This window comes from Thamnophis sirtalis, unplaced genomic scaffold (genome assembly GCF_051295495.1).
Source record: "Thamnophis sirtalis isolate CommonGarterSnake01/CBP01778 unplaced genomic scaffold, rThaSir2_p1.2 scaffold_2, whole genome shotgun sequence".
NCBI lineage: Eukaryota > Metazoa > Chordata > Lepidosauria > Squamata > Natricidae > Thamnophis > Thamnophis sirtalis.
The window spans coordinates 83,715,789-83,727,917 of record NW_028261382.1 but is presented as its reverse complement, the minus strand read 5'-3'; the positions used below and the strand labels follow the sequence as shown (position 1 = coordinate 83,727,917).

At 41.1% G+C, this 12,129-nt stretch overlaps 1 protein-coding gene across 1 annotated transcript in view; it reads left to right on the top strand.

The window, feature by feature from the left end:
• KCNU1 (potassium calcium-activated channel subfamily U member 1) overlaps positions 1 to 12,129 on the top strand; it is a 91,451-nt gene that overhangs the window by 12,025 nt on the left and 67,297 nt on the right. The window contains exons 7-12 of the mRNA XM_087703504.1: positions 1,742 to 1,912; positions 2,774 to 2,865; positions 4,449 to 4,559; positions 7,109 to 7,214; positions 9,532 to 9,614; positions 10,496 to 10,565. Coding sequence (XP_087559630.1) covers positions 1,742 to 1,912; positions 2,774 to 2,865; positions 4,449 to 4,559; positions 7,109 to 7,214; positions 9,532 to 9,614; positions 10,496 to 10,565 — 633 coding nt within the window. The remainder of the gene's footprint in view (positions 1 to 1,741; positions 1,913 to 2,773; positions 2,866 to 4,448; positions 4,560 to 7,108; positions 7,215 to 9,531; positions 9,615 to 10,495; positions 10,566 to 12,129) is intronic.

Below are 12,129 nucleotides of genomic sequence, written 5' to 3'. Positions count from 1 at the left end.
GGCACTGAGGGAAGGAAGGAATGAAGAAGAGCCGAGCTGAGGGGGGGAAGCTCTGCCAGGCGGGAGAGCGGGGCGGGGTTCACTCCATCCTGCTGCAGAACCTTTTATTATTTTTTTCTCTTCCCCTCATGAGAGTTGTGCCGAGAGCAGTGGCAGCAGGAGGAGCAATAGTCTGGCGCATGCTCCTGATCCAGTTTGAAGAAGCCACATGGGGTGCACTCCCTTGTCTTTGACAGCTGCCTCATTTCCAATTGGGGGTGAGGGGAAAGAAAGCCATCTTTTTCCTCCCTCTCCATGGATGCCCCCCAATTGGAAATGAGGCGACTGTGAAAGACAAGGGAACATGCCCTGTGTGGCTTCTTCAAACAGCAGAAGAAAGAACAGGAGGGGAGTTCAGCTGTTTGAAAAGCTGGAAGGACCTTGCAGATCTTCTAGTCCAGGGGTGTCAAAGTTGCGGCCCACAGGCCAGATGCATCACAGTCTGACATCCCCCTCCCGGCCTGGTTTAGTGAAGAGGGGAAAGTCCCCATACGTCATGTGATGCCACCATGATGCCGCAAATTTGACACCCCTGTTTGACAACCAACAACCAAATTTGACAACCACCTGCTCAAGCAGGGAACCCTATACCATTTGAGACAAGAGCCTGTCCAGTCTCTTCATAAAAAAATCCAGTGATGAAGCACCCACAACTTCTGACGACAATCTGTTGCAGTGGTTTATTGTTCTCACTGTTAGGAAATTTAATTCCAGGTTGCTTCTTTCCTTGATTAGTTTCCATCACTTTTTTTTCTTACCATGTCCTCTTGTGCTTTGGAAAATGTTGACCCCTCTCTTCTTTGTGGCAGCCTGTGAAATCTGGAATACTGCTATCACATCACCCTTGCCCTTCTTTTCTCTAGACTAGCCATGCCCAAATCCTGCAACCGTTTTTAATATGTGTTACTTCCAGTCCTTTAATCATTTTAGTTGCTCTTCTCTGCACTTTTTCCAAAATCTCAACGTCTTTTTTGTAACGTGGTTACCAAAACTGGATGCAGTATTCCAGGTGTGGTCTTATACTAAGGTTTTATAAAGCAATATTAATACTTCCCTTGATTTTGTTTTTGATTCTGTAACTTTGTTTATACAACCAAGGATTGTATTAGGGTGGGTTTTTTTGGAGGGGGGGTTTGCTGCTGCACACTGCTGGCTCATATTTAAGTGATTGTCCACTAGGATTCTAAGGTCCCTTTCACAGTTACTGTTTTGGGGGCACTGTATGATTCAGTAGATAAATCCAATTTTATTATGTGTAATCAAGTTTTCTTTTCTAATGAAAGAAAGTTAACACAGACTTCATGAGAATGATATGTGACATACAAGTCCAGAAACCTAGTCACTGTATTTAGCATGTTGTGTGAACTATACCATCTCCTTAAATTATGGTGTAGGTTACCTGTTTGAGCATATTATGAAGTGTGAATAGAGTAACTCATATTTAGAATGCACCAACCTAGTCAGTGGATATAATGAAGAAAGCTCTCAGGACAAGAATAATGTTAATTCAGGAAAAGCCTGAACAGGTGAATTTCAAAAGAAGTTCAAAGTTGTTGAACATAAGAACATTTTATCTCTTATTTTTAATTTACAATTAACAATGACTTAGTCACAAGCACACCAGGATGATGTCAGCAAATGACAATGTCTTGCTGTATTGGCCACAGTTCTTACATTTATTTATAATTTATTGATTATACAGATGGAGAATTCTGGAGATCCCTGGGTATATCACAGCAATCATCAAAACTTGACTTACTTTGAATGTTTATACTTGATCATGGTAACAATGTCTACAGTTGGATATGGAGATGTAGTGGTCCAAACCACCATAGGACGGGTGTTCATACTTTTCTTCATTGTTGCTGGTCTGGTAAGGAACATATTAGGATTTGGATGAACACAGAACTTTTAAGTCAGCTTCACTTCATATATAAATGGATAATAACAACTGCAAACAATTCTTGTCCATGTAACAGCTAGAAGAAAGTGGCATATGGTAACAGGTTGAGGCTGAAACATTCCATGTTTTATTATTATAAGAATGAATTGGTCCAAATCTCAAATTTACATTTTGCTCTTTTCCTTCTAGACGAAATATTCAAATCTAATGTATAATTTGAGATTGAAATAATTTCCAGTTTGTGCATTTTGCTGTACTTAACTGTGCCTGCTGTCTTGCTTTAATCTGATGTCTACCAGATCTCTTGGGTTACAATTCCAAATTTGGATTGACAATAAATTTAAGTAACCTGTCATACTAAGTCTGAGTTCTGGCAGCTTTATCCATTCATTTGGAGAATAGGTTGGAAAAGGCTAATTACATACTGAATTGTCCATTATTATTATTATTACTTTAAAAAATGAATATGTACTTTTCCTGATATAGAATAATAGAGTTGGAAGGGACCTTAGAGGTCTTCTAGGTCAACCCCTTGCTCAAGGCCCTACACTATTCCACACTAGTGGCTGTCCCATATCTCTTCTTAAAAGCCTCTAATGATGGAAGCATCTACAACTTCTGAAGGCAAGCCATTCCATTGATTAATTGTTCCCACTGTTAGGAAATTTCCCCTTAGTTCTAGGGGAAGTTGCTTCTTAGTTGCTTCTCTCCTTGATTAGTTTCCATCCATGGTTTCTTGACAACCATTGATTCATTTCGAGTTGCTGTGGAAAAAATAAACATTTTATATGACTCTTGGAAAACTATTGAAACTGGGTTCCCATTGTCTAGATCCTCTTTGCAAATTTGGTGCCTGAAATAGCAGACATTGTTGGAAGCAGAAGAGTCTACATGGGCACCTATGTATATGTGAAAGGCAGAAAGTAAGTATTTTTTATGCTATCCTCCTTGCATTTTTATACTTCTTAATTTGGACATTTCTTGCACATGGGTTTTTTTCAAATGATATCCTTATACTTGTGTAATGATGTGTCTTCCTTTCCATTTTCCTGGAAGAAATATGTCATTTTTTTCCATATATTGCTGGAAACTTTTTTCTTTCAATGTTCTTGAATTTAAAGTCCATCTCCCTTTTTTCCTCTGTCCTTTCCAAGTCATTGTTGTTGGACTATGATCTGCCCATGTGCTTATATCTATGTCTATCTTAGTTATTTTGAGCGTCAGCTCTGTTGACAACCACATCATATCAATTCTTGACCACGATAAATGTATATTTGTGTAGAATGTATATTGTCTGTCTTTCAGATGTCATATTCTCCAAGCATCTTGCAAGTTTAATTCTTCCACCATCATGAAAAATGTTTTGGGTATAATTTTTCTCAGCTTCTTATTCATCTTTGTAAATTTATAGTCTATTTCATTATTTACAATTGCATTAAAGTCTCCTAGTATACATATATCTTCATAGTAATTAGTAATTTCCAAAAAAATTATTCTGTCGTTTTGGAGTGTATATTGTCACTAATAATATCTTTCTCATGTTCATCATTATTTCCACCATCAGTATTATGCTCTCTCCATCTTCAAAAATTTTATTTGATTGTACTGTCTTTCTAATATATAATGCTATGGGATGGTAAATAAAGCAACCCCAATTGTACATTATAACTTATTAAATGAAATAATAAATGTATAAGAATGATAAATGTAAAGAAGAATACCAATTATGTGAATGTATACTTAAAATGGTATGTAAGACAATAAAAAATAAAAATTCTTTGGAAAAAATGATATATTAGGTCAAATGAAGTAAATCCTTCAGAATTTGCCATATAAAATAAATGGAATATGAATAAATATGAATGTTTGGTTTCTATTTCAAATCCAAAACCAAATTTAGAGTTTATATTTGAGTGGGTTTGTAACTTCTTTGCTTTCTCCCTTTCTGTCTGAATTTGTTTCAAACAAATAGCTTTTGGGGGGCTGGCGTTTCAACCCTCCATTTTCCTTTTCTTTCTTTCTTTCTTTTTGAAAAAATCCCACTCTGACCATCAATATTATTTATGCTCTCAAGATTTCTTTGCCTTTTCCATGTTTGATTTATGGCTGTGGGTTAGATAAATTTTCTTACCAGTCTTTCATTTCTTCCTTACCCTCCTATTCATTTGCTTTGACTGGAAGTCAGCATCTTGTCAGCCATATTTCAGGCTGCCACCCCCACTCCGATTCATAGGCCAAATCTCTTATTTCTAGACATTCAGAAGGCCTTTGACAATGTGAACTGGCAATTTATGATAATGCAACTACAAATGATGGACTTTGGATTCACTGGTTGTAGTCCTCTTAACCAACTTGCTGTTTTGTTTATTTTTATTTCTATAGCATTCTTTCTCCCAGAACAGTTTGGAAAATAACAAGAAAATCCCACTGTGAAATAAAATCCACAGTTTTATGAGTAAGATGCCAATTCTTGTCAGTGAGCAGTGAACTTCTCTTCTTTCTATAGGTTTATTGTTGTTTGTGGCAATATCACTCTGAGCAGTGTGACTGCTTTCTTAAGTGACTTCATAACTCAGGACAAAGGAGACATTGCCTGTGAGATAGTCTTTCTGGGAGAGTAAGTATTACAGTGCTATGCTATCTAAACCTTATAGGCAATTCCTTCTCCAAACTAGGAAAATGCAATAAAATTTTTGTGGATAAACCCACTGTGCAGAGTAAAGAAAAAAAATGAAAGAAAATCCCTGCATTTCTTTATTTGTCCCCTACTGTTCTAATTCTATTTGACAAAAGAGACTTTGGTTTGAAAAATGAATAGCAATAGCAATAGCAGTTAAACTTATATACCGCTTCATAGGGCTTTCAGCCCTCTCTAAGCGGTTTACAGAGTCAGCATATTGCCCCCAACAACAATCCGGGTCCTCATTTTACCCACCTCGGAAGGATGGAAGGCTGAGTCAACCCTGAGCCGGTGAGATTTGAACAGCCGAACTGCAGAACTGCAGTCAGCTGAAGTAGCCTGCAGTGCTGCATTTAACCACTGCGCCACCTCGGCTGGGAAGGAGTTAATTTTTGGCAAAATCCTCACAGACAGGAAAGTTCTCAGGTGATCAATGGATGTCTGCTTGCTCACTATTGATCTTCTTTCCAGCACTCTGCATTACCTTCCCTGGCTTCCTATGCTTCAGTTATATACAAAAAGGAAGTCATCAGGAAGGAGCGTTTCTTGTTTGGATATTTCCAGACTGTGGAATGGGACAACTCTCTGTGGCCAACTCGGCATGGCCAACTCACCATGGGACAATTCAAAAATTCAATTTAATCATTTAAAGTAATTTTTAAAATATCTTAACTGTTGTCATTCACATTTCATTTTGTACGTCCTTTTGCATCCTTTCTTTAACGACTCTATTCCACCATTTGTTTGATATTAGTTTAACTCCTGTCCTGTGGTGATTGTCCCATGGCAGGCTGGCCACAGAGAGTTGGCCATAAGGAGTTGGCTGTTGCAAGTTGGTCAGAGTCAATTGTCCTAGACGAGAAGTTTCAAACTAAAGGCCCATGGCCTGGATCCTGCCTGAAGGGTGCTAAAATCTGGCCCACAGGACTAGCTTGGAAATAGCAAAGGACTGTCCCACAGTGCCTCTGGCAGCCAAAATGAGGCACAAGGGGAAAAATGCACCCCCATGCCCCATTTTTAGCCTCAACGGCCTCCTGCAGCACTCTGCCAGCCAAAACGTGCCCCCTGCCCTCATTTTGGCCAGCAAAGTGCTGCAGGAAGCCATCCAGGACAAAAATGGAGTGTGGGATGTCCGTACCCAGCACCCCCCAGTGTCCTGTTTTGGCCGGCAGAGTGCTGCAGGAGGTCCCATCTCTCCCCCCTCCCCCCTTGGCCAGCCCGTGAAGGAGAACTACAACGCTGATCTGGCCCTTGAAGAAATCCAGTTTGACACCCTTGTCCTAAACCCTCCGGACTGGTAAGTTTGAACTGAAATAAGTGCAAGATTATTTTTCCCTGGAAAGGCACTAGTTTAAATGCATTCCCCTTCCTAGGTTGTCTTTAAGTCTGTATGACAAGGTTGGGAAATCATAGTTAGTTCTTCCCCTACCCAAAGTAAACCTCTGATCTATTGCTTCCCAAAGTAAGCCTCTGAGTTGATGATGTGTCATCTTCTTATGAAGGAGGCCTACACATTTGTGTTAGTATACACAAGCAGAGTGTTGTCAAACATACAGCCAATAAAGCCATAGAACATTGTTTTACATCATTCTATGTTTTTGGAAACTGAAGCAACTTCCATCCTGTTGGGATTTACTCTTAGGACAGAGTGCTTTGGAATAGCAGGATTAAATAGAATTTGAATTTGAATTTAATAACATTTATATGCCGCCCAATCCCGTAGGACTCCGGGCGGCTTACAATACAAAATAAAATCAAAACAAAAATATAAGGAAAAGAAAAGATAGATTTAAAAACAACACACCATGCACTCAGTTCTAGATGGGGCTGGACCGTATTTTGGGGTCAACAGCCCCAGGCCTGCCGGAACAGCCAGGTTTTAGTGGCTTTTCGGAAGGCCGAGAGAGTGGGAAGGGTCTGGATCTCTGCGGGGAGATTGTTCCACAGGGCTGGAGCAGCTACAGAGAAAGCCCTCCCCCGAGTGGTCGCCAACCGGCATTGTCCGGTCGATGGCACCTGGAGGAGGCCCAGCCTGTGAGATCTTATGGGTCATTGGGAGGTATGTGGCAGGAGGTGGTCCCGCAGGTATCCAGGTCCCAAGCCATGTAGGGCTTTAAAGGTCATGACCAGCATCTTGAAGCACGTCTGGAGACCGATGGGAAGCCAGTGCAGCTCGCGGAGGATAGGTGTAACATGGGTGTATCTAGGTACACCCGATATCGCTCGCGCGGCCGCGTTCTGGACCAACTGTAGTCTCTGAACACTCTTCAAGGGCAGCCCCATGTAAAGCGCATTGCAGTAATCAAGCCTAGAGGTGACGAGAGCATGAGTGACCGAGTTAGACGACAATAATAAATCTAAGGCTGCATGACTCAAGTAATCATTGAACATATAGGCAAGGTCTATAACTCTCATAGGTAGCTATATGGAAGAATAATCATTTTCTCAAGAATTAATAGTTGTTTTTCTTCTTTCTCCAAATATAGACACCCTCCCACTCTGGAACTAGAAACTATATTCAGATGTTACACTGCATATACCTGTTTTTTCCAAGGTTCTGTCAACAATAATAATGATCTTCTGAGAGTTAGCGTAAGGATAGCATTTGATGATACATTATGGTCCTGTATAAACATTAGACAGACTATGATAGATGATTATATGTCAGACATATACAGTATGTTGAAGGAGGATGTGATGTCCCTGGATATCCTGTAATCCCTAAAACTGGTTTCTGCAGTAAGATGCTAGAGAAGATTATTCTCCCACTAATATCATGAAAGAGTCACTGATCTTATCAATGAATTGACTTTGCACATGGAGTGACAAAACCTGTCACTTTTTTTCACTAAATATATCTGACAAATGTACTAATAATGCACAATGGATGTTAATTGCAAAGTCAATGATCCACAATCTCTTGACTGTTTCTTAACATAGTGACCAAAAGTTGCTTACTATGTAACTATGGCTTGTAAACTATAATTTATGGCAGAATGTCTATGGAGATTCTCAGTCATCCAGGTCATAGTTCAGAGGTATTCAGCTACTTTGCACCACTTTGGGTGAACTGGTAGGGAAATTTTGACCTGGTTTGCTGAACCGGTAATCACCTCTGGTTGGCCCCACCCTTGCTCGCTTGCTCACCCTGCCTTCAACACTAACTCACCTTGTCCTCAACGCTTGCTCACCCTGTCCTCAATGCTTGCTCACCCTGTCCTCAACACTTGCTCACCCTGTCTGCTTGATGCTCGCTCACCACATTCGTTCAACTCTCACTCCCCTCACCCACCTGCTCGATGCTCACTCTGCCCATCTAACCCTATATATGTTGCCTTTGCCACGTGGCCCAGCTAATCGCCTTGCCAGTTACCTCTACACCTTGCCCACTCTACTTAGCTCACCAAAGGTAAATATGCTGCCCACTTATCCTTTGCCAGGCCCCTGGGACATGCTATTCCCCGAGGCCCCGGAGCTCCTGCCTGCCTCAGCTGGGTCGGGAAATGTGTCATATCCTGGCTCTGGCCTTGCCCTAGATCTGTTGCCCACTCACTACCCATCTCGGCTGGGTTGGGGAACACGCCATTCTCCGCCCTGGAGCCATCGCTCACTCGCTGTCCATTCGCCCTTTGCCTCGCTCATCTGCCTTCCATTCCATTGCCTTGGGGAGGGGGTGGCACAGCAAAGCTAGGTCACCTTTTGTGGGAAGCCTGCAACCACCAGTTGTTTTCGGCTGCCTTCCAAGCAGCCCTGCTGCGATGCCATTCCTCCAGTGCAGCAGGCCATTCTCCTGGATGGGTCTGTCCCCAAGTAGTACCATCAGGGGATGGACAGTGCTGGTAGGACAAGTCCCATGACCATCACTGCCATCACTGCCCTGTTTGCGCTGGCCATGCATGCACATCCCATTGCCTGCCAATGCCACTCCTGGATGGCCAGGAGAATGGCCTGCTGTGCCGGAGGGATGGCATCATAGCAGAGCTGCTCAGAAGTCAACCTCCAGCCACACTCTTTAAGGTACTTTGACACAGGGAGGAGGGGGACCATAAAGGGACAGGTGGCCACCGCAAGGTGGCTCCGCTGTGAAGGTAGGCAGAAAAGTTCGGCTTCCCTCCACTGCAGTATTCAATGTGGCTGCTTCTTTCCTCCTTTTCTGATTCATACACACAGAGCAAACATGAGAAGGAGGCGAGAAGCAACCAGGCTGAATGCTAGAAGACTTGGCCAAACTTTTATGTGGGTTCTGTGGGTGTGGCTTGGATGGATGTGGCTTGGTGAGGTGATGCTGCCCCACCTCGCCGTGATTGACTTTGAGTTGGCCACACCCACTTGATCACATGACCCTTCCCCACCAGCCATGCTCACAGAACCGGAAGGGGCAAAAAATTGAATACCACCACTGTCATGGTTGTCTCAAGGGTGCTTTTTCAAGAGGCAACTGGGTTTTCCGTATTTTCTTCGAAGATGTTTCGTTCCTCATCCAAGATGCTGAAGAAGCCGAGTTGCAATTCTATTTAGTTTCCTTGGGAAATATACTTTGTTTGTTTATTTATTAAATTTATTTGCTACCATGGGGTTACTCTAGGCAGCTTACAATGAAAGGCGTAAATAATAGAACAGTAAACAATGGTAAAGGAACACGGCAAGAATAAATACATCAGTGTGATAATGAAAAAGATGGATGGAGAACTGACAGCAGTGGGGGGAGGTGGAATCTGACATCAATCTAGCAGCCACTTCCAATTTGAAACAACCCCCCAACCCCAAATTTGGTCCCCAGTTCAATCAGCACAGCCATATCTTCAGGCATGTAATATAATTATAAATAGTACAATGAATAAGGCTATTTATTACATAGGCATAATATTTCAGTATTTTCTCCTCTCTCCTTTCTCTCTTTAAAATACAGATGGGTAAGGCTGAAGCATGCCTCATTTTAGCTGATATATGTTCTACTGATCCTTATACAGAGGATATTTCTAATGTCATGAGGTAAGGTAGGATCTAAACAGCTGTATTTCTTTTTTTTAATTCGGATAACCCCCAATACCCTCTTACCATTTTTTAAAATATCAAAACTGGCAAGGAGGTTTGCCTGCTTTTAAATAATTTCATCTGTTTTGTCATGTTCTTAATGGTTCTGCAAATGTTGCCCAACTATAACTTTCAGTGGTCCTCCTTATTAGCCAATATTGGTTGTTGCTATTGGGAGTTTAGTTAGCATACCTGAAATATGAGAGAGGGAGGGACTGACAGGCAGGCAGACAGACAGACAGACACAGAGAGGGGGGAGGGAGAGAGAGATCATCTTTTTGAAGTGCCTTGTTGGGAGAAATAGGAAAGACAGATGCAAAAGTAGCAATTCTAATTAGCCTAGAATTTAAAGGACTTTGTTGCATTTGTATAAAAGTATGTGTGCGACAAAGAATATGAGTGAGAGTGCATACAAATCATGAAGATATATCTGAGTAGCTGAAAAAGGAAGCAAAAATGTTGTAATGATTATATATTGTTAGAAATTATCTTCTTTTGGAATCCAGAACAAACTGTATTAAATGGCACTTTTATTCATCAACATTCTGTTTTTTTAATCCTCTCCCTTGCTAATCAATAAAAATGGAGAAGCATTTTCTCATCTGCGCCTTTCAATTTTAAGTGACAAAACTTAAAGACTGGAAACTGGGGCTCAGTTGTCTGTGAAAGATGACCATAGCTAATCTAATGTGAAGTTTTTGATGCTGCTCTTCATCAGTTAAGCTGGTAGCAAATTTATTTCCACTCTTCATTTAGTTTAGCTAATATTATTTACTGTTAATACACTGGCACACCCCTATCCACAATATAGACTAACAACAGTTTTGTTTTTCATGCAGGGTACTGTCTATCAAAAATAATTTTCCAAATACCAGAGTCATAATACAAATCATCCAGTCTTCTAACAAGGTTGGATTTTTTCCCAATTTCTTTCTTTTTGTATCTTTGAGGTAGCCCTCATTTTATACAGCAACTCATTATGAGCTTGAGAGCTCATACTTCATCCACTGAGATTTCCCAAGCAAAACTTTTTTTCTGTCTTGTAGAATTACCCCATGGTTAAGCCTTCCAACCAGCAGAGATTGTAAAGCAAAAATACACCATCTCTTTCTATGGTTCCAATATTGATTTCTTTAAAATCCAATGTCACTCAATTCCTCAATGACATTGGGAAGTTTCCAAGTAGAAAAAGAGAAAAGACAGTTGCCAAGTCTTCAATTAAAGAAAACTAAAGTGACTAATTAAAAGGGCCTATACAAAGTCTGGACTAGAATGTCATAAGGGTATGAGTTACATAAATCTCTGGGGTGGATTTTATATCTGGAGGGTAGATCTTGCAACTAAGCAGGCATACCTACAGGATCCTGCAAGATGACATTTTTGATAGATGGGACCTGGAGGATATCTATTCTACAGAAATGAATGAAGATAAGTGATATCTCAACCTATGCAGTCTAGGGCTTTAAAGATAACTGGCACCTTAAATTGCACCTGGAAGACAACTGGTAACCAGTACAACTAATAGAGCAATGGAAAATTGGTTGTAAGTTGAAAGGAGGACTTCCACTAAGACAAAAGGGAGATCTGCAGCACACTTACTGGTGCAACCACTTAAAAATTCAAATTCAATTCAATTATACAAGCTTTGTATAAGAAGTCCCACAAAGAAGAAGGAACTGCCCAAAGAAGAGGGAATCAAGCTTTTCTCCAAAACACATGAAGACAGGACAAGAAGCAATGGATGAAAACTAATAAGGATAGAATCAACCTAGAACTAAGGAGAAATGTCCTGATAGTTAGATCAATTAATCAGTGGAACAAGTTGCCTCCAGAAGTTGTGGGTGCACCATCACTGGAGATTTTTAAGGAGAGATTAGACAACCATTTGTCTGAAATGGTGTAGCATTTTCTGCTTCAGCAGGGCATTAGATCAGAAGACCTCCATGGTTCCTTCAAACTCTGTTATTCTGTTATCTTTTATCCTTACTCCTACCCTCACCTATTGCTGACACCAATTGTGTTTATTAATGAGTTATGATGAAACATGCCTTCAACCACATTCGCAGGACAGTACAGAACAAGCTTTGCAAGATGCAGGACTCCTGGTTGAGTACAAAGCAGATGAAATTCAGAAGTTTGCTGATAGAAACAATGTTAAATTATTCTACTAAGCCCTCAGATCCTTGTATTGACCTCAGTCCTCAGGAAGCTCCCCTCTACTGGACTCAGATGGTGCAACTCTCATCCCTGAGAAAACTCTGATTCTACAGTGATGGGCTGAGCACTTCCAATCAGTATTGAACCGCTCATTTTCCCTCAACAATTAAGTGATTGATAGAATGCCTCAGGTGGATATCAACCGCATCCTGGATGCCCCACCATCAATAATTGAAACTCTACAGGCCATCAGCCAGCTGTCCAGTGGCAAGGCCCCAGGATCTGACATAATCCCAGAGGAGGTTTATAATGATGG